We start from the raw sequence: 24,199 nt of genomic DNA, 5'->3' as shown, positions 1-24,199 counted from the left end.
TTACTTTACCAAGTAGGTGCCCCATTGACTTTTAGCCAGAGCATTGACACGCTGGTCCGGGGGATGAAAAGAAATCACAATCATAATATCGTCATAAAGAAAGGATCGTACTTCCTATGAATAACAGAACCACATTATTTTACTTTGCTCGCTACTTTTACCTATCATTAACTCACCATCAACACAAGGACAAAAACAAAAAACAGCCACTAAACTACTCATTCTAAGGTAGCCAGTGATTTAATGATTTCTAATAGTTATAAATCTCAAATAAAATTGCTTCCACTGCAATTTTTTTAACAGTGTAGAAAAAAAGGGAAAAGAGACAATGACTAGAAACCCTTGAAGAATTGGATGTGGGGGGATGGTAGGGTTTGTTGTTGACCTGAAGCGTGGCATTTATTGGGTGAACACAATGTTGTATACACGCCGCTTCAATTGCACAAAATATCCTTTTCAAGGTAAAAGCAGAATCCCTGCCCACACCCTACTAATCAATTGTATCTATAATGTATTGCTACCAACTGTCTTATATGTGGTGGACAATAACTGTAATGAACCTGTATCATTTGACCCAGTTCGTAATAATCCAGGGAATTTTTAACAAATGATTTTGAAAGAGAGATACATATACGAACTCTGTACTATTAATTCAGGGAGTTGTTTCTACTAACCATTTTCGAAGGGAAGATAACTCTGTAGTGGCATTTGTAAGCTGACCCATTCTATTAATTTTGAGATATTCTAAAAACATTTTTAAAGCAAGATAAATCTGTACTGATCTCTGTAACCCAATCCATTGTTTTAATCTCTGGATATTCTACTTCATTTCTTTATAAGGGAGATAACTCTGTACTGACATCTATAACCCAACCCATCTATTCATTTCTGGATATTCTACAATCTTTTTAAAAGCGGGATAACTCTGTACTGACCTCTGTTCTCTTGACATCCTCTCCTTCCAGAAGTTCATCATACATTTCCTGCATGACATACATTCTGTTGAGAAGTTTCTGGAATGGCCACATCCACTCAAATTTGGTTTCCAGGTGTGTAACCTTCACCATGACAATGCTGCGACCTTTTGTTTCACCTCGACCCTCAGGGGAAACAACCACAATCTCAAACTTGAGTTTTTTGTCAAGCTCTTCACTGATGGAGTTAGCCTGTTGTACTGCTGGCACAGCCTTAACCATTTCCTCTTGCAGTAGTTTTTCATCTGAAATAAATAACAAAATTAAATTAAAATGACATCTTTTCTGATAGTACCCTGCCTCTGTTTATTGACCCTTAGTTGACCTTTGCAGAACTATAACTTTAATATTAATGTTATTATAAGTATCGCCAAACTTAAAATTTTCATTAAAACCAGACAAGTTTTTTTTTTAACTTTGACCCCTTTACTAGGAATATTGGCAGCAGGGATGGTTCAAATACATATCAATCTTAAATTATACATTACATTTTAAAATGGCATTACCATTTCATGTATTTTGCAATGTAATTAATAAAATCTTTGACTTCTCGGGAAAAATTAAAACTAATTATTTACATATCTGCAGCTTTTATACGGATAGGTACATGTATCTCCATTAAAGTATATGCTAATCTTCATGAACTTGTTTTGAAATGGATGTCATGGAAATTACCGTAGTAACCGCGGAAGAAATATGGCTCACAGTGGTATATACATGTATGATAAAAACTATCAGTATGTGTCATATAGCTTCAACCACCATGACCTACCAATATTTATAAATCATTGTTATCCGTACCTCTAGATTTAGCCTCTTTGTCCATGCCCAGACCAGATTTTCGGGCGACCTCTTGTTGAGCATCATCGTAAGAGATATCTGGGTAGTTGATTTTGCTACTATCTCTTTCCTTCGGGTCACAGAACACAAAGAACTGAGTAGTACCAAACTGAAGTCTGCAGAAAACAAAAAACCAAAATATAAAGCATTCAAAATAAAAAATGTTGGGAGTTAAGGTGTATGATGCCTATGTATTTTTGTATAAACTCATTCATCCCTAAAGATACATTTAGAATCTTCTGAAATAAAGACTTGACCAGTCCATTATGGAATTTCAGGGGTGAATAGGTTAGCCTACAAATTTTATTTGTAGAAATGTACATATTACATCTGGTTTATATAGCTTTTATAGTGTAACCATGCATGCTCCAATTTTAGTATCAGAGATGTTGACTGAGATTATTCTATATCTTCGACTTGGCTGCAATTGAATATTCAGCATGGTAACAGCATGGTTATAGCATGGTTACAGCATAAATGCAGTAAAAACATAGCATGGATGAAGAATGCTGCTCGATTTCTGTTGTTCATATATATATCATTAACAACATCTTACCTGTCATTATGAGCGATTTCCTGCTTGTTTCCGACAGCTTTCCCGTTATGAAGGATGCGGCTATGTGGCACAGTTGGTTCTATACTCCATTTATTCCCAGCCATGGTGAAAGACGCATGCTTCAATTGGATACTGTGGAAAAAATCATCCTTATCATCAAAACTTAAATACAATGAAATCTGCTGAGTGATCATTTAGGTATAAAAACCACCTGCTTAATAAGACCATTTTTTAGGGTCTCGAATGGTCATTTATAACACAAACACAGTTGAGCTGTATATAAAGATCCATTTGCCGACAAAGACTACTTTTTCCTTGTCCCTTTTGGGGGGAGGGTTCTTTATAGACAAATTTTATTGTAAATCTAAAATTTAACAACCAAAACTCATCCCTGAAAAATTAATGAGGTACATCACATGCCGAAGATCTTATTTGTGATGCATTCTAATTAATGATTGTTGAATTATTTATGATAAAAAAAAATTGTTTTAAAGTGAAATTTGCTCCCTTTTACAAACGTAATCATGCCTCAGCTGTATTTGCAAAAATGTTAATACTAAACAAAGACCTAGAATATTGTAGATGTGAAAGTAGTTTACATTAATTGTAAAAACCTATTACATATGCACCGATTTCCCCTCTTTGAAGAGAGTTACCTCCCTTGTGGTTAGGTGTCCATTGGGATTTTATTACTTTGTGAGTGAAATTTACATCTCTGAAAAACATGACGTTAGGAAATCTGTCACAATCGTTACCTACTTGCATGGGAAGATAACTTTGTAAAATGCAAGTACAGAGTAATTGGTACACTAAACTCACCTTGGTCCCACAATCCTAATACCAACTTCCCCTTCTGATCCACTACTTCCAATCAGTATATTATCCCCCTCGAGGAAATGTACAATTCTCCCCGACAACTGAGGGTCCTGGTTCAAGTTGTAAATATGAGGGGTGGTCTTCTTCTTCTCATCGACAGCATTAAAGTCTGTGCCCTGCAATCAATAAGCACAATAGTTAGTCACAAGATAAATATTATTTTAGCTCGGGTGAGATTTTGCTTATTATCTTCATAATACTCTAAGTAATAATTACAGTTGAACATACAATTTGTATAGAATTTTATATAGAAACTTTTATTGTAATCATGGTTAATAGATACTAACAGATAGTTTATATACAAACTTTTGTTGTATTCTTGGTTCAATAAATACTCACAGAATCACCTCTCTCTGCCAGTCTTTGCTCAAAAGTTTTCTTCATTTCTTCCATTTCTCTCTGGTTCTTTTCCAACATACTAGCATATTCAGATTCACGATCTAGTTTTTCCTGTTTCTTCTCTATGAGATACAAGAAAGTGCTCTGTTAGACATTTGTAACTGTAAATATGGTATCAGAAATGTTTCATAGAATTTAAAACAATAGAATTTAAGATAATAGTGTTTGAAGAACGTCTATCTGAATTGTAAATATATTTCCGAGAGTAAAGATAACAGTTTTAAAGAAGTTTTTTTTTGAAGTTTTACGCCTATCTGAATTGTGAATATTTTTCTACTATTTATTTTGTATTAACTTAGTACAGTGGACCCTCAATAATCCGGACAATTGCAAATTTTTTGCACTGCCGCCATTTCCATTTACTTACATCACCATCTGCGTTTTTAGCACAACAGACTATGTACTGGTGTCCGTAGATTCCCAGACTCATCCGGACTCATTCGGACTCCTCTTTATATTCCATTAAAACCAAAATCCTTTACATTTGACCCAATGAAATGATAATATTGCATTCCCAAACCCTTCATTTTCATTCAGAAATTTTAATATCTATCTCACCTTCATCTGTCAAATCATCGTCGTCATCGTCCTGTTTAATCATCTCAAAATTTCCTGTTTCCATCATTTTCTTGAGTCTCTCGTTCTCTTCCTGAAGTTCTCGGATCAGTTTGTCTGTAGCACTCTCGTTAACCGAGGCAGTCGTCTTGATCTGTTTGGCACGATCCGCTACAATGGAAAGAAGAAATAACAGTTTTTAAAACATACAAAATCACTGAAAAATCATCCATTCAAAACTTTCATCCACAAGCGATGAAATAATGTATTCCTGCATTAGTTTTATTAACTTAGTTCTAAAATCCCCCCACCACCACCATCCAACTTTTTTTCCATTCTTTGCTTGGCCTTATACAGAAATCTATGGTGGCTATAGATTTTTTTTTTTTTTGTGAATACAACAAAAAGATCTTAAAATATGCATCATATCCAAATAAATGTATAAAAGGATACTCTGTTGGAAACTAGAAAAACAAATTTGTACCAACTTTTTAAGGAGAATTAAATTTCAGGGGGAAAAATCGCAACTTATATTCCGGAAAATACGGTACTAAAATGAATTTTTTTAAAAACACAAAAGGTATTCCACTTTTGAATATTTATAATGCACCCAGTAAAAATGGAAAAAAAATAGAGTTACAATAAAAATCAAAGGAATTTCCCATGATTTGCTAAGGGTAATATCAAGAAGACTTTTCACAAGAAATTTAAAGAGAATACAGTAATATTATGGAAATAGACTCACCATAACGAAGTGTGGACAAAGTTTCATCATAGTTAACATCGGCTGGACTGAGCGCAGCGATCTGCAAATACACAACATACAAGTATATCTACATCTTTCTCTACTTCTTCTTTCTCTACTTCGTCTTAAATGTCAAGTCTGATGCATTTTATTTCGGCTAGCAACCACGTTGACCGTAGTTACTAGTTTTATTCTGTCTTAAACCAATACAGGGATTTAAATATATAAAGATTTTTGTGCTTTAAGAGGATGAAGAATTATCAAAGAAATCTAGCAATCTATTATGTTTTTGAACATTATAGAGTTACCTCCCTTGGAGGTAGGTATCCATTGTGACGTCATTATTTTGTGACCAAAACACACTCTGAAAAGTATTATGTAATGCTCGCAAACATTTAAGCATTGAAGTCACTATTTTTTAATTTCATTGGGGTATGAAAGAATTTTTTTTTGCAAACTGTGTGAATATATGTAGCGGATTCTCACAAAAGTTTGCAAACAAAATTTATTTCATAACCTGATGAAATTAAAAAAATAGTGACTTCAATGCTGATAATTAATTTTCTAGGCTACTTTATAAAATGAAATACGTTTACATGTATTCCATTGATTTTTTCCAAGGGATTATTTTTTCCAAATCAATACGCAACTTCAATGTTTCTATTGTGACGTCACGATAACGTCGGGTTTCTGTGCCATTCTCGGATTTTTTTTCCAATCGTGGAATGAAAAAAATGAATAGGCCAATCAGAAAGCCAGAACCAAAGAGAAAATTAATTATATGACGTTACAATCAATACCTATATACCTGCAATACCAGACAACTTTTATATACAAATACAGAGTATGTACTTCAAGATATGGACAAATTAAAAGTGAAAATTCTGGTGAATCCGTGTGTAAACATTGATCTAAAAATATTCTGATCGTTTGTATATAAGTGTGTTGATTTTTATTCTGCTTATCAACACTTAAAATGGTTTTAAAGTCTACAAAATTGGCTTCAGTAAGTATGCCTGAACAATCAGCAATTGTGAGGTTGTAGGAGTTTTAGAGCTGCACTTGAACAAGAGGCCCATGGGCCTTAACGGTCATCTGACTCATGGCACAAAACAACAAAGTCACAGTATAAAGTATTGGTTAACGATTAATATAAACAATACAAGGAACTCCTTAGTTGAATATGTAAGTTTCTGAAATAGGTAAATGTCAATTGTTGAACAAACTTAGCTCTTCATCCATATATGGTTGTAACCCATTCAAGGATTAATATAAGGAGGAGTCAGATTTTAAAGCCAAATATCAACAAAGCTCCCATTTTGGACCTCCGCCGTACTATCCCCATGGGTCTTAAGCTCCGCGGTCCTTTCTAAAATACGATTGTCCTTACCTAAAGTTCCTCCTTCTGAATCAAATAAAACCCCTATAGACCAATTTTCATTGAGATTGGAGACTGAAACATTAAAACAGGAAGTGGGCCAGGGGCCATCTTGGAATACCAAAATCTTTACGAAAATGTTTGCATGTTGTTCGGTATCAATTAAAACCCCTATAGACCATTTTCATTAAGATCGGAGACTGAAACCTGAAAAAAGGAAGTGGGCCAGCGGCCATCTTGGAATACCAAAATCTTTACGAAAATGTTTACATGTTGTTCGGCATCAATTAAAACCCCTATAGACCAATTTTCATTGAGATCGGAGACCGAAACCTAAAACAGGAAGTGGGCCAGCTAAAATTAAGAAAATTTGCCCTTTTGGGGTTTCACCCCTCAGCCCCTAGGGGTCGGACCAGACTCATTTATATAAAATATGATTGTCCATCCCCAATGATGTTTCACATTAAATATGGATGAAATTCATCCAAGGATGAAGGAGGAGTAGGATTTTAAAGCTAAAATTAAGAAAATTACCCCATTTGGGGCCCCACCCCTCAGCCCCTAGGGGTCGGACCAGGCTCATTTATAAAAAATATGATTGTCCTTCCCCAATGATGTTTTATAGCAAATATAGATGAAATCCATCCAAGGATAAGGAGTAGTATTTTAAAGCTAAAAATAACCTTTTTGGGGCCCCACCCCTCAGCCCCTAGGGGACGGACCAGGCTCATTTATATAAAATATGATTGTCTGTTCCCAATGATGTTTCACACCAAATATGGATGATATCCATCCAAGGATGAAGGAGGAGTAGGATTTAAAATTTCCCCTTTTGGGGCCCCGCCCCTCTGCCCCTAGGGGTCGGACCAGGCTCATTTATATAAAATATGATTGCCCTTTCCCAACAACGTTTCACACCAAATATGGATAAAATCCATCCAAGAATGAAGGAGGAGTAGGATTTTAAAGCTAAAATTAAGAAAATTTGCCCTTTTGGAGCCCCACCTCTCAGCCCCTAGGGGTCGGACCAGGCTCATCAATATAAAATATGATTGTCCTCCCCCAATGATGTTTCACACCAAATATGAATGAAATCAACCCAAGGATGAAGGAGGAGTAGGATTTTAAAGCTTAAAATAAGAAAATTTGCCCTTTTGGGGCCCCGCCCTTCAGCCCCTAGGGGTCGGGCCTAGCTCATTTATATAAAATATGATTGTCCTTCCCCAATGATGTTTAACACCAAATATGGATGAAATCCATCCAAGGATAAAGGAGGAGTAGGATTTTAAAGCTAAAATTAAGAAAATTTGCCCTTTTGGGGCCCCACCCCTCAGCCCCTAGGAGTCGGACCAAACTCATTTATATATAAAAAAATAGACTTTCCTTCCCTAATGATGTTTCACACCAAATATGGATGAAATCAACCCAGGGATGAAGGAGGAGTAGGATTTTAAAGCTTAAAATAAGAAAATTTGCCCTTTTGGGGCCCCACCCCTCAGCCCCTAGAGGTCGAACCAGGCTCATCAATAAAAAATATGATTGTCCTCCCCTAATGATGTTTTCACACCAAATATGAATGAAATCAACCCAAGGATGAAGGAGGAGTAGGATTTTAAAGCTTAAAATAAGAAAATTTGCCCTTTTGGGGCCCCACCCCTCAGCCCCAAGGGGTCGGACCAGACTTATTTATATAAAATATGATTTTCCATCCCCAATGATGTTTCACATTAAATATGGATGAAATTCATCCAAGGATGAAGGAGGAGTAGGATTTTAAAGCTAAAGCTAAAATTAAGAAAATTACCCCATTTGGGGCCCCACCCCTCAGCCCCTAGGGGTCGGACCAGGCTCATTTATTAAAAATATGATTGTCCTTCCCCAATGATGTTTTATAGCAAATATAGATGAAATCCATCCAAGGATAAGGAGTAGTATTTTAAAGCTAAAAATAACCTTTTTGGGGCCCCACCCCTCAGCGCCTTGGGGACGGACCAGGCTCATTTATATAAAATATGATTGTCTGTTCCCAATGATGTTTCACACCAAATATGGATGATATCCATCCAAGGATGAAGGAGGAGTAGGATTTAAAATTTCCCCTTTTGGGGCCCCGCCCCTCTGCCCCTAGGGGTCGGACCAGGCTCATTTATATAAAATATGATTGCCCTTTCCCAACAACGTTTCACACCAAATATGGATAAAATCCATCCAAGAATGAAGGAGGAGTAGGATTTTAAAGCAAAAATTAAGAAAATTTGCCCTTTTGGGGCCCCAGCTCTCAGCCCCTAGGTGTCGGACCAGGCTCATCAATATAAAATATGATTGTCCTCCCCCAATGATGTTTCACACCAAATATGAATGAAATCAACCCAAGGATGAAGGAGGGGTAGGATTTTAAAGCTTAAAATAAGAAAATTTGCCCTTTTGGGGCCCCGCCCCTCAGCCCCTAGGGGTCGGACCAAGCTCATTTATATAAAATATGGATTGTCGGTCCCCAATGATGTTTCACACTAAATATGGATGAAATCCATCCAAGGATGAAGGAGAAGTAGGATTTAAAAGCTTAAATTAAGAAAATTTGCCCTTTTGGGGCCCCGCCCCTCTGCCCCTAGGGGTCGGATTTATCTCATTTATATAAAATATGATTGTCCTTCCCCAATGATGTTTCACACCAAATATGGATGAAATCCATCCAAGGATGAGGAAAGAGTAGGATTTTAAAGCAAAAATTAAGAAAATTTGCCCTTTTGGGGCCCCACCCCTCAGCCCCTAGGAGTCGGACCAAGCTCATTTATATAAAAGATGATTGTCCTTTCCTAATGATGTTTCACACCAAATATAGATGAAATCCATCCAAGGATGAGGAAAGAGTAGGATTTTAAAGCTAAAATTAAGAAAATTTGCCCTTTTGGGGCCCCACCCCTCAGCCCCTAGGGGTCGGACCAGGCTCATTTATATAAAATATGATTGTCGGTCCCCAATGATGTTTCACACTAAATATGGATGAAATCCATCCAAGGATGAAGGAGGAGTAGGATTTAAAAGCTTAAATTAAGAAAATTTGCCCTTTTGGGGCCCCGCCCCTCTGCCCCTAGGGGTCGGACTTATCTCATTTATATAAAATATGATTGTCCTTCCCCAATGATGTTTCACACCAAATATGGATGAAATCCATCCAAGGATGAGGAAAGAGTAGGATTTTAAAGCTAAAATTAAGAAAATTTGCCCTTTTGGGGCCCCACCCCTCAGCCCCTAGGAGTCGGACCAAGCTCATTTATATAAAATATGATTGTCCTTCCCCAATGATGTTTCACACCAAATATAGATGAAATCCATCCAAGGATGAAGGAGGAGTAGGATTTTAAGGCTAAAATTAAGAAAATTTGCCCTTTTGGGGCCCCACCCCTCAGCCCCTAGGGGTCGGACCAGGCTCATTTATATAAAATATGATTGTCCTTCCCCAATGATGTTTCACACTAAATATGGATGAAATCCATCCAAGGATGAAGGAGGAGTAGGATTTAAAAGCTTAAATTAAGAAAATTTGCCCTTTTGGGGCCCCGCCCCTCTGCCCCTAGGGGTCGGACTTATCTCATTTATATAAAATATGATTGTCCTTCCCCAAGGATTGTTTCACACCAAATATGGATGTAATTCACTCAAGGGTTTAGGAGGAGTAGGCTTTTGTATAAATAGTTTTACGCACGACGCACGGCGGACGGCGGACGGCGGACGGCGCACGGCGCACGACGACGGGACGAAACACGATGACAATAGGTCATCCTGACCTTCGGTCAGATGACCTAAAAAGCAAATGGCCGCTAGGCTACAAAAAGATGCTAATATTTGAATATTTAGCCCCCAGCCACACTGCACTTACCATGATTGTCTTGCTGTTACCTCCCAAGGCATTCTTGAGCAGTTTGGTGAGGACGGAATCTCGATAGGGCACTGATAAAAATAGAAATTAAGAAAACGTATTACCATAATGTGGTTATATTCACGGGAATTTTGTTTATCGCGATTTCGCAGGACAAAGCTGTGGTTTCAAAAAATGAGATTTCATAGAAACAAGTAACAGATATTTTAATTTTTTATTCAAATTTTTTGTTCTCGTTTAATGTCAAAATGATATTGTTATGTAAATCGGAAATATTGGTAATTAAATATCGTTATGACATTAACATAATTACATAACATATACCCGTAGACAAAAAAGAAATTCATTTTTTTTTTTAATTCCTTTTTTTTTTTAAATAAAAAAAAATAATCAACGATACCTCGTGTATTTTTTTCCTGAGGATTTTTCGGCCAAAGCCGCGATACAATTGCCCAAACATGATAGAGACTGGTTGATGGCAGCGCCCTCTTTCAGACGATCACCCGTGGCTCCCGTACTTTCTGCTCGTTCACTGAAGGACAGAAAAAACATCATTTACTAATGAACAAATCTTTTTTTCTTAAATGGTTAAAAATGTGAAAAGGGTTCCAGCAGAAAATTATAAACAAGTGTCAATGATCCTAAGTCTGCTTACCCCTACCCTAGAGGAATTGGGAGGCAGGGGGGGTTATTTTTTATTTTGCATAAAAAGTACCTCCTACCAAAGAATTTTAATTCTTATGTTTTCGGTGTCAAATGGTTGAAATATATAAAAAGGACTCCCTGACAACCAAAATTTCAACAATGTTCTATTGAAATTGATCCAGGATATCCCCCCTTCCCTCTGCCTCCTAACTTTGTTGTGCAAGGATATCATAGATATAGATTACCTTCCGGCCAAGTCGACAAGGTTGACAACAGCTGTCTTGGCTGTTTCTTCTCCAGCAGCGTTAATAAACTTCTGTTGAAACGTGATCCCAACAATTGTGTGAGCTCGACTGCAAGAAAAAAAGGGTGTGATTACAATAAACTTTGTAATTAAACTAAAATGCGATGCCTAACTATTACGTCCTCCCCTCGCGATCACTTATTTTGACTTATTTGAGACCATGGCAAACCAAATGTTCCTCCATAATGTTTCCATGGTAATTAACCATTATTATCTGTTGTGAAGCATGTGATATGTATAGAAGTTTGAATAAAATTGATCCCAAAACTAATGAGTTGTCAGCCATTTTACAACACCTGTATATAGTGATCTGATTGTTATTACCATGGCAACCACCATTTTGGTAAAAAAAAAAATCTAAAAGCATAACCACACATGGTCCACAACATTGCTGCCAAGTGTCAAGAACATTATTTGATAAGTAAAGACAATAATTTTATAAATGTTTATTTATGTCCAAAAACGTAATTGAAGGCGAGAATATGTATATAAAGACTTAGCCTGTTATTCAATCCATTTGAATACAGTACCCCCAGATGTCAATAAAATGTGTTGAAATGAAAAAAAAAAGTTAATTGATAATTTGTAGTTTAGAAGAATTTTCAAAAAAAAAATTCTGCAGACAGACAGACAATCTAGATCTGATTCCACTGTACCCACCTAACTTCAGTTGTGATGGATACAATATCCTGCTCCCCAAAGGCACAGGCATTTATTAAAAATGCTCCACCGCTGACAAATGATAATTTTTCTCTATCAAAAACAGGACCAGACGATTTAGTATTTTTCTTCAGTTACAAAAGTTACTTACTTTACACCATTGAAAAGTCTGAGCTTCTTATTTTACTTCAAGATAAAAATATCAAAAATAATTAATTGCATCCTGAAAAAAATCAATGGCACTATGTCCTATATGGAATGCAGTACTGATTGTGCAGGCACCGAAAGCAACATGAATTATTTTATATTATTTTTTTTAGTTAATCAAACATATATAAATACGATTAAACACCAATTATTGTTCAAATGATGGATACCAATTATGCTCTGTCGGCGGTGGAGCATCTTTAACCCCTGCAAAAATTTCATGAATTGTTCTATGAACAAAAATTTTTGACAGGGTACTGAAGTAATGCATATATGAGATAGATTCATTAAACTACTTTACACGTCTGATAGGGTGTTAAACATCAAACAAACCAAGTCATAGAAACAAAAAATCTATTGCTTTGTATTTGTATGTACTCATTGAGACGTTCCATAATATCTGATTTTCATGAATCAGTGGAAATGTAAACATGACGATATCGGAAATGATGATACGAGATTCCCGTTTACCGACGGGCTCAATATTGAAACAGTGGAATTATTCCATATCCTAGTCAGACTAACACCGTATTTAACCCAGTAAGCTTCCAGGGTGGTTAAAAATAATGAATGCCGGGGCACTTAAAAGGGCCCAGTTTGGGCTAACATTTCGTGAAATTATTACACAGAGTAAGCCATCAATCAATTTACAAAAGAAAACAAATAGAGAAATCCTACAGTGTTCATAATTTCAATCTGTATTTAAGTCAATGTAAATAAAAATTGAGGCCTCAAAAATGAGAAGGGGCACTTATACAGCTTACTGTGTCGAAACAAGTCTACGAAATTTGTATTTTTGCCAGTCTTGGCGTAAAAATGAATTCCCATGAAAGGCGCTCCAGTTCATAATAAACTAGCTAAATTTGCAAACATATTGTCACAGAATATCAAACAAATTATGTGATAAAATAAAATAGGAATTAAAATTCATAAACACTAATTTAGTTCTTAATTCTTCAAAAAAAAATAATCTTTGTCTATGGTATTCTAGCTGAAATATTTCTATGAGTGTAATAAGAAATTGTCTATTTTTGTTGTGTGTTATTACTATGATGTTACAATACTTAAAAGTTAAAGCAATCAATTCAAAAGGGCCTCTGGGTATTTAATTATTCAGAGCTAGTAGATATCTACTTAAGCAATCAGAGTTATAATGGAGTATCGGTGATCTAAACTATGACCGAAGCTAAGCGATATTATCTAGAGTTTGTTTGGAATATAATTTTGTAAACATGAAAGAAATCAAGTTTTAAGGTAATGTTTTGGTAACTTGTTTCTTGTACACATATTATGTATGTAATCACATGTTCGAGTTTATATTTGAAGTATTTGAAATCCAAGTTTGAAAAGATTTGCATGTGTATAGTGGTGTTACGACATAGGATAAAAACATGAAGTGATTTATTCTACCAAGGATACAGCTTAAGTCGTTCACCCCTGATATTTCATAATGGACTGGTCTAGTCTTTGATTTGGAAGAGTCTAAATGTATATTCAGGGGTAAATCAGTTAATATTCATACACACAGACAACAGCTGAGTACAATATAGATTTCCATCCAATTTTTAAACTCTAAAGAAGAAAAGTAAATAGAGAAACTTAGTAGATTATCTATGTATTAGCTTTTTGTGGAGTACTCTGTTCACCATGACTGAGTGTCAAGAACCAGTACTCCAAATATTTTGATCTCACCATGGCAGCCATATATACACATTAGTCTAGCGTGACGTCTGCTACACTGATATAGTTAAAGTCCTAAACACCTGAATACCTGCACCAATACATTTCCCTATTATACACAAGGACATTGATCATATGGAATGAAAGAACAGCTTATGATTTGGCAATATATTGAAATTTTGTATTGAATTTTTTGATGCAATTCATTACAAGTTCATGTTACTAGTAATGTAGTTTTTGAGTACAGAATTTCCTGTAGTTCTTCGTTACTTAATCGAGTTTCAATTTACCGGAATGATTTGTGAAAGAGACTGACCAATCATTGATTTGTTCTAAGGATGGGAATATTGTGAAATATCCCCTACCAAACCAGTGTAGAATGATCACGGCTATATTACAACATAGGCAAACACATTGCACCTTCATTAAACATTTACAACGAAGTCTAATTCAAAATTTTCGTTTTGCTTGTACTCATAGAAAAATTAACGGTGATCCTGGTGGGACCCTGGCAGGATTGGACACATTATTCTGAAATGGTTGTTCCGTCATTGACAATTAATGAATTGAAGATTCATTACAGTTACAAAATCTCTCGAGATTTCATTATGAAATTATTACTTCTCGTAAATAAAAGCCTTGAACTACATTCAGTTGGCAATTATAGGTGGTGGGGCAAATACTAACTGGACAACAGCTAATTTAACATATATGAAGTGTGCTATTAGCCATTGTCCAGTTGGGATTTTGAATTTTTCTCACATAATTGCCAAATGAAAAGCAGTTCAAATAATGCTTAACCAACCTACAACTTTGAACTTCCTTGGTGACATTTTTTTTGTTAATCTATGAGTTAACGTGTTTCAGTCGTTTACAGATCAGGCCTTAAATGCTTATACAATGGTCACGGGTGAAAAACACAAACATAAATTGTTCTGTTGGTACATTAGCACCTACAACCTGGACACAGTATTTCTTTAAGAGGATCAATAAATTATACACATTAAAGCCAAACGTTTGAATAAGTTAATGGCTTTAGAGGAATCGGCCCAAAATGGCCTAAAACTATGGCTGGACACTTAACATTTCTATTAAATATATTCAAATATGACCAGATCATTGGACCGTAAAACACAACAAATTAGGTTTTAATTGCTTAATTACTCATAATTTTTATGTAATAGTCTGTAGACATAAAAAGTTTTCGATTGAATAAACACCCTGATAATCATTGATCAATGCTGACTTGCTGAAACGTGCCTAATTTTAATAGTACGGAAAACATGAAAACACTGGTCTTGGTTTTATTAGTTTAAAATTAATGCCCAGATCATGTAAGGACGTGCCAGGTTTGTTGTTGGAGGAAAGCGGGAGTACCCTGAGAAAAACCACCTATCAATGGTTAGTATCTGACAACTGTCCCGCATGGGATTTAAACTCACAACCCAGAGTTGAAGGGCTTGTGGTACTAATGTCTAGACATCTTAACCACTTGGTCATTGCAGCCCTATGAAATACTGAGAAATGGACTGGTCTGCACTGTGATAAATTAACAGCCATACATAAAGACACCATGAATGCTCTACGAGACCAATACTGTTTGGGGCCTATTGTATGGTGCATAAGTCAGACATTTAATGAAAACGGCATTCAATAGAAGCCATTAGCAATTCACAGGTTGTAACTTGCTTATTGACCAATCGCCAGTATGCAGCCTATATGCTTTGTACTTGCACACAAATGTGCACCCATTAAATGGTGAAGCAAACATTGCAGCATGCACAATACAAAATGCAATGTCATAGTGCTTTGATTGACAGCTGACATTCTGACATTAGGAAGACAAATTAAGCAGACCTATGACTTACAACCAAGTTCCGCCGCCTAGCAGGTTTGCCTAGTGGATTCCCAAATAGATTTACATATTAAATCTACTACTGGCTATAACTGGTGTTCTTAAGCCCACAATGTCTCGACAATATTGTAATGCTTAATTGATCTTATTTGCAGATTGTTCATCATTTCTGATTTCTAGTTTGTAAGAAATAAATCTAATATGGTTTATTAAAGAGAACCTTAAATGGTTGTGTGGCAAGGCCGGGGCCAAAACCAACAGAGTGGGTCAGCCTTAAATCCAAAGACAGACCGCAGTCACCTTTGCTTTACTACCGTGAAAAGATGCAGACACGCCCTTTCACATAGCGAGCCAAGGTTCTATCCCAGGTGGCATAGATATCAAAAGGTCATGATCGTGTGGGGCAACCGGATTCCTCCAAATTGAAACTACGTCTTTAAACTAACATTTTCTTTTTATATAATTCAGTATATATGCAGCAAATGTAGACTGCACCGTAAAATAATACTTATATGGTCAAATAAACACGAAATTGAAAACTCAAGTTAAGAAAAGTATTATCAAGGATTATATTATTCATACATAGATAATTATATTGAAAGTTGTTGAAAGAGAGGGAAAATATACAGAAATATAGAAATCAGTATGAGAGGCCTTCTGTTGAAGGAGCACTGTAATGTATTTAACATGTACCATTGAATAAAATTTTGTTTTGGGAGAAAAAAAATCTTCTCACATGCTTTTGACATCCGCTTCATCGAAAGTTTAAAGATAAAGTTTATTTATATTACACGAGAGCCAGCTCTCGATCATTATACAGAATCATTCAGATGCTGATAGTCCAGAAAAATCGCAGTCTAGAAAACTCGCAATCCAGACAAAAATGTCAGGGAACACATTACCATAACGTCATATAGTGACAAAGAACATGTATTGAGAAAGTCCGTAAAATTTGTAATCCGGACGGTTTAGGCTGAGAACAAAAGTGTCCAGATTTTTTAGGGTTCACTCTATTGGAATACATGTATGTGGCTGAAATCCCTATATCCATGTATTGTCATAACTCAACATTATATGCTAATTGAATATTTAATAACCACTTCAGTAAATACTGTATTAGCCATAATAAGCAATCCTCCCCTTTTCTGTATAAATGACCACCCATCCCATGGATTTTTACGTGTGATTATTCTAGCATTAGCATATTTAGAGTTTTTTGTCCACATCTTACATTTTAGTTCCCTAATAAACACCCCCTGGGTCATAATTTTTATATGTGCCCTGGGTGATAATTACCGTGAATATGGTATATATTTAACTTTCGTTTACCTGCTGGTGGCATTCATGTTAGTGGAAGCAACAGTCCTGTTTGTTGTCCCTTCCGCCATTCTTTTGGAGATTTCATCATAGCTGGCTACAGGAACAATTTTCAGGCCATCAGCTGTCAACAGAAATCATACATTAAAGTTGGGTTCTAAATAGCATTCTAAAAGTATTTCCCAGAACAATTTATTTTCAGTTATAGTGACATGACCATTTGACCCCAAAACCAATTTGAAATCAAGTTTTATGAAAATCCGTCAATTCATTCTTATAAATTTTAGTATACCGTAGAATCTATGTTTATGATGTTGCCTGACTTTCAGGCCTCCACGGCTCGACATTACCTACCGTAGAATCCTCGTTTAGGATGTTGCCTGACTTTCAGCCCCCCACAGCTAGACGTTACCTACCATAGAATCTATGTTTATGATGTTGTCAGACTTTCAGGCCTTCACGGCTAGACGTTACCTACCGTAGAATCCACTTTTAGGATGTTGCCTGACTTTCAGGCCTCCACGGACTCGACGTTACCTACCGTAGAATCCTCGTTTAGGATGTTGCCTGACTTTCAGCCCCCCACAGCTAGACGTTACCTACCATAGAATCTATGTTTATGATGTTGTCAGACTTTCAGGCCTTCACGGCTAGACGTTACCTACCGTAGAATCCACTTTTAGGATGTTGCCTGACTTTCAGGCCTCCACGGCTCGACGTTACCTACCGTAGAATCCTTGTTTAGGATGTTGTCGGACTTTCAGGCCTCCACGGCTAGATGTTACCTACCGTAGAATCTATGTTTATGATGTTGCCTGACTTTCAGGCCTCCACGGCTCGACGTTACCTACCATAGAATCCTCGTTTAGGATGTTGTTGGACTTTCAGGCCTCCACGGCTCGACCTTACCTACTGTAGAATCCACGTTTAGGATGTTGTCGGACTTTCAGGCCTCCACGGCTAGACGTTACCTACCGTAGAATCCCACATTTAGGATGTTGCCTGACTTTCAGGCCTTCACAGCTAGATGTTACCTACCGTAGAATCCACGTTTAGGATGTTGTCGGACTTTCAGGCCTCCACGGCTGGATGTTGAGGAGAGTAAATCTCGAACCTGTTCATTATAGATCTCCAACATACTGAAGGTAACCTGAAATATAAAACATTTTCTCACAAAATCCGTCGGATATCGAGTGACTTCGCTTATGTAATATTTTTCCATATGTAACAAGTATGCATAATAATATATAACCTAGAGTGAATTCTATTTGATTCAAAATTCATTGTGACGTGATGTAAGGATTTGAGGACATCATGACATTTTGACATTGAGATTCTTTCAAATGTAGGTTGCTGTAGCAACAAGAGATCCCAGAGGGATCTTGGCGCCCACCAAAGATTGATCTATGTCTGACAAATGAAAGAGGGATCTTTTCTCTGCTTTTCAAACTTACACTTCTTTTTTCTGCTTTCAAACTTTAAACTATCAAAATCCAAGATGGTGGTCGCAAAATGCAATAGGCAGAACTAGGGTCCTAGAGGAACCTACATATGATATTTGAGAACAATCCCTTCAATACTTTCTGAGAAATAGCGGTAACAAACTTTAACTATCAAAATCCAAGATGGCTACCGGTCGGCCATTTTGTTGACCGATCAGTCCCAAAATGCAATATGCACAACTGGGGTCCTAGGGGAACCTACATATGAAATTTGAGAAAGATCCCTTCAGTGCTTTCTGAGAAATAGCGGTAACAAACTTTAACTATCAAAATCCAAGATGGCTACCTGGCGGCCATCTTGTTGACTGATCAGTCCCAAAATGCAATATGCACAACTGGGGTCCTAGGGGAACCTACATATGAAATTTGAGAAAGATCCCTTCAGTACTTTCTGAGAATTAGCAGTAACAAACTTTAACTATCAAAATCCAAGATGGCGGCTGGTCGGCCATCTTGTTGACCGATCAGTCCCAAAATGCAATATGCACAACTAGGGTCCTATGGGAACCTACATATGAAATTTGAGAAAGATCCCTTCAATACTTTATGAGAAATAGCGGTAACAAACTTTAACTATCAAAATCCAAGATGGCTGCCTGGCGGCCATCTTGTTGACAGATCAGTCCCAAAATACAATATGCACAACTAGGGTCCTAGGGGAACCTACATATGAAATTTGAGAAAGATCCCTTCAGTGCTTTCTGAGAAATAGCGGTAACAAACTTTAACTATCAAAATCCAAGATGGCTACCTGGCGGCCATCTTGTTGACCGATCAGTCCCAAAATGCAATATGCACTACTAGGGTCCTAGGGGAACCTACATATGAAATTTGAGAAAGATCCCTTCAGTACTTTCTGAGAATTAGCCGTAACAAACTTTAACTATCAAAATCCAAGATGGCGGCTGGTCGGCCATCTTGTTGACCGATCAGTCCCAAAATGCAATATGCACAACGAGGGTCCTAGGGGAACCTACATATGAAATTTGAGAAAGATCCCTTCAGTACTTTCTGAGAAATAGCGGTAACAAACTTTAACTATCAAAATCCAAGATGGCTACCTGGCGGCCATCTTGTTGACCGATCAGTCCCAAAATACAATATGCACATCTAGGGTCCTAGGGGAACCTACATATGAAATTTGAGAAAGATCCCTTCAGTACTTTTAGAGAAATAGCGGTAACAAGAATTGTTAACGGACGGACGGACGGACGGACGGAAGGACGGACGGACGGACGGACGGACGGAAGGACGGACGGACGACGGACCACGGACGAAAGGCGATTTGAATAGCCCACCATCTGATGATGGTGGGCTAATAAAAAGTTGTGATAAAAAGTATCTTCAATTTTTTGTTCATTTTATGTTAGATTTTCAAAACAAAGCAACTGAGGCTTGCTAAAAGAAAAAAAAATATAGACTTGCTTCATAAAATCTCGTATGAAATGAACACTTATTTAAGATGCTATAAATGAACTTATACTGAGTGTAAGATTTGAAAGGGACTAGCAAAAGCAATTTGTTTTTCTAAGGGTTTCCGTTCCAGAAGATCTTTGGCACTTATAAGTTTGCATGTATGTCTTCATGATGAAACTAGATTAGCTTGTCTATCAAGTAAAGGAAAAACTGAAGAAAAAAAAGTTGCTTAGACTGACTTGGAATACATGGTAGTCCTATGGTGAATATTCATTCAAATGATTTACCTCAAATTCTGTTTTATCTCCGGCAGTCTTTTTCTCATTAATTTGCTGGAAAATGTTGTCGCAAAAGAGAGGTACAATTCCTGTAATCAAAATGAAATAATTTATTGTTCTCTCTACTTGATTTGTGAAATCTTGATTAAAAAAACAACAAATGCTATACAATACCTCTGTTTAAATTCAGAAATAATAGCTACATGCATGACTGCTATTGGATTTTGTCTTACTAAATACAGTATTCCTTCACGTATTGTCAATATTACCGGATTTCACTAGATGTTATGACCATCCTTGATACTTAACTTAACCCAGTGTCAGAAATATATCATATATATACCTGGTATATTGCCCTGGGTTTATTGTTGTCACGGTAACCCAGTAATCAGAAATATATATCATATATACCTGGTATATTGCCTGGGTTATCGTCGTCTTGGTAACACAGTGTCAGAAATATATCATTAAACTGATCTTAACATTAGTGTTTATGTTGCCTGGGTTATCGTCGTCTTGGTAACCCAGTGTCAGAAACATATCATTGACTGATCTTAACATTAGTGTTTATGTTGCCTGGGTTATCGTTGTCTTGGTAACCTAGTGTCAGAAATATATCATTGACTGATCTTAACATTAGTGTTTATGTTGCCTGGTTACCAACCCATCCTTGGTTAACCCAGTATCAGAAAATATATCATATATTCCTGGTATACCTGGTATATTGCCGGGGTTAATGTTGTCACGGTAACCCAGTATCAGAAATATATCATATAATACATGGTATATTACCTGGGTCAATGTTGTCACGGTAACCCAGTGTCAGAATATATCATATATACATGGTATATTGCCTGGGTTAATGTTTGTCACGGTAACCCAGTATCAGAAATATATCATATATACATGGTATATTGCCTGGGTTAATGTTGTCACGGTAACCCCGTGTCAGAAATATATCATATATACATGGTATATTACCTGGGTTAATGTTGTCACGGTAACCCAGTGTCAGAAATGATATATCAATATACATGATATATTGCCACATGGTATATTGCCTGGGTTAATGTTGTCACGGTAACCCAGTATCAGAAATATATCATATATACATTGTATATTACCTGGGTTAATGTTGTCACGGTAACCCAGTGTCAGAAATATATCATATATACATGGTATATTGCCTGGGTTAATGTTGTCACGGTAACCCAGTATCAGAAATATATCATATATACATGGTATATTACCTGGGTTAATGTTGTCACGGTAACCCAGTGTCAGAAATATATCATTTACAGGTATTAGCGCTAGTGTATATTTTGCCTGGATTACCAAGAATGGCTAATACAGATGTAAGAATTCTGAACTTTTTTCCCAAAAAAAAAAAAAATATTAATGATAAACTAAGGCCTTAGAAGGCAAATTTACAACAATTATGAAAAAAAATTGGAACATTGGAACTAGTTTGTCTCCCACCACATATGGAAATGTTTTTCAATTTAAAACTTTGATTGTTTAAAGCGTACCTTTATTGACGCCGTAGCCAACCATAGACCAACTCTTCCCCGAGCCAGTCTGTCCGTAGGCGAACAGTGTCGAGTTGTAGCCTCCCCAGGCATTCTCCAATACGCCGACACCTAAGTCGTTATACACACTTTTCTGGAAAAAAAATACAAGCACCATAGATTTAAATCACTCAATATACAAAATGTATACCAAGAAAAACGTATCTGTCCATGTGGAGTTATATATAATTAAATTTGACATGTTACACTCAATTTCATGGGTTAGAAGTTTGAGGTTGTATTTGCATAGCGTGGTCGAGTATTATTATGTCATACACGAATAACATTTTCACGTGAAATTTTTAAACGGCACATTGCAGTCATTGGCCAATTAATTAAACTATTAGTAATACGAAATCAATGTTCCACAACTGAGTTTGTTTTATTGTAAAAAAAAACTTGATCCCCAATTCGTATCTTTATAAACTTGTTATGTGAAGGTATATACATTGTGACATCACGTTATTTGTGATGTCATTGAGTTGTTCTTTAAAAAAATAAACATTTCTGAAGAGCCGTCTCCTAACACAACAAACAACAAAAGTTTGTTGTCAAGTTGATTTACTTTTTCTATATCTTTAACTCTACATAATCTGGACACATACTCTTTTTTTGGCCTATATTTATACATAAATATAAAATCAATATTTCATCAAAAATATTTTTTCCTCTTCATCCTATTCATTGAGGATTACACCAATATGTAACAAAGTTGCCATCCTCGATACTCCAGGGGTTACTATCACTGATGTTATATCCACCCATGGATTATCTCATAGTAAAACTGGAGGCAGTTCAGGAGGAATAAACTGACCAATCAGAGGCCTGCAGAGATCGTCTTTGAAGATTACAAAGCTTCAAACCAATAGTCAACTAAAGTGTACATGTACCATTGTACAAATACTTTGAATTGTTCACCAAAGGAACAAATTACCTGTCTTTTGTTGCCTTAAAGAATTTGCTATGAGATAGTTCTGGGGTGGAAATCATGTCAGTGATAGTAACCCCTGGAGTTTTGAGGATGTACAGTGGCATGTAAGTTTGCAAAATGAGAAAAAGAAATATTGCTTTACCTGGTCAGCAAACTTTTTTCCATTTGGCTTTGATGGGTCTGGTTCAAAATAACCATTGTTTTCTTTGCAGCCATCATGGGACCAGTAGCTGAAGTCGAAGGTGAATTTACGAGGTTCGTCTTCGCCGGATGGATCTGTAATCTGTGTGGTACTGCCATTCATTTCAATGATCAGTGTCGAGTTGAGAGATTTCTCTCTAGAGTTGTAAGTTTCATTAAGGAAATCTGACCAAAGTATTAATCTAATTTCCAATACACATAATGTTATGCTTAAAATGAAATATTGCTAGTTTCTCTCTTCTGACATACCTACCCAAAACACTACCTACCCAGAATATTTAAATGTCATTACCCATATCGAAAATATTTTATCATTTCTGATATTTAAATTTGTTTTTTTAAATCTACTTTCAAAATACATTGAATTGTCTATCATTTTATATTTATAATAGTATTCACTGTTTTGTTTCTGTTCTTATAATACATTTTTATACTTTTTTACTTCAGTTTTGGAAAGAAAACAAGTAATTCTGGATATTTGTTGTCACAACCAAAAAATAAAACCATTTTACCAACCTACCTATCCAACATTGTCTGGTATGGGTCGAGAAACAAACAATTAATTAGGTCTGGCCTAAAACAAATATTCAAGGCATATTTTTTTACCAACGTATGATTGGTTCTTTTGTAAAGGTTCTGGATTAGATTGATCATATTAATTAAGGGTTTTAAGATGACTCCTTAACTTCAGATTTTTCCTAAATTTTTAAATGCTTTCCTGTAAGAAATTTTACGTTAAGGAATTCTCTAAACTTAAAAAAATATTAATGTTCATGAAAAACTGCACCTAGGTAGCTCAATATTGGTAGAGCACCTGCCTCAGTTCAGAAGGTCCCTAGTTCGAACCCCGGCCGGTCTAGCTGTGCGTTTTTTAGCTCCTATGATTTGGTACCATAACCAAGCCCTGTTTCAAGCATTGGTGGTACACTTATGAACATAACAGGGGTATCAGAACCCGTGTTGTGTGTGTTAATTAAGAAAATAATTTTTTTTAAAAAGGGAGGAGAGAAGAGTGTAACGATCGATTCTGACGATCGGGTTGATAACAACCAGGTAAATTGATAGCTCAAGCAATAAAACATTTTACAGTGTGCAAAGGTTTCCATGTTTAAAACCCTGTCTGGCCATGCATTTTTCTGACATTCTGATACACATATGTGCCTTCATTGCGATCTAGCTTGGTGGTCATTGTTTAGGCTAAATAAAATAATATGTGTGTTTCGGAACACACATGTTATATCAAGATTTAGAGTCAATGTGTAAGCTCTTTTTTCTCATTGATCAGTTTTCTTGCAAAAAAAACCCAGAATAAAGTGACATGTCTTTTCTTCTAATCTTTTACCTGTATACCAAATATCCTGTAGCATAGGCCTATATACTAAACAAATCAGTTTTTAATTTCAAAATTCTTTGACATAGTTGTCAACATTCA

General features: G+C 36.2%; 1 protein-coding gene across 1 annotated transcript; it reads right to left on the bottom strand.

The window, feature by feature from the left end:
• LOC138322368 (kinesin-like protein KIF28) lies at positions 1-22,907 on the bottom strand. The gene is given in 17 exon segments (XM_069266409.1): positions 1-114; positions 936-1,219; positions 1,776-1,930; positions 2,371-2,502; positions 3,190-3,362; positions 3,586-3,707; positions 4,204-4,371; positions 4,946-5,006; positions 10,204-10,274; positions 10,604-10,616; positions 10,618-10,735; positions 11,094-11,201; positions 16,884-16,995; positions 17,910-18,021; positions 20,077-20,156; positions 21,597-21,729; positions 22,709-22,907. Coding segments are annotated over 17 exon segments (2,118 nt in total). The 5' UTR covers positions 22,871-22,907.
• Between the last annotated feature and the right edge of the window lie 1,292 nt (positions 22,908-24,199).

The sequence above is a fragment of the Argopecten irradians genome, chromosome 4, assembly GCF_041381155.1.
Source record: "Argopecten irradians isolate NY chromosome 4, Ai_NY, whole genome shotgun sequence".
In the NCBI taxonomy this organism is placed as follows: Eukaryota; Metazoa; Mollusca; class Bivalvia; order Pectinida; family Pectinidae; genus Argopecten; species Argopecten irradians.
This window is presented reverse-complemented; position numbering and strand designations above follow the sequence as displayed.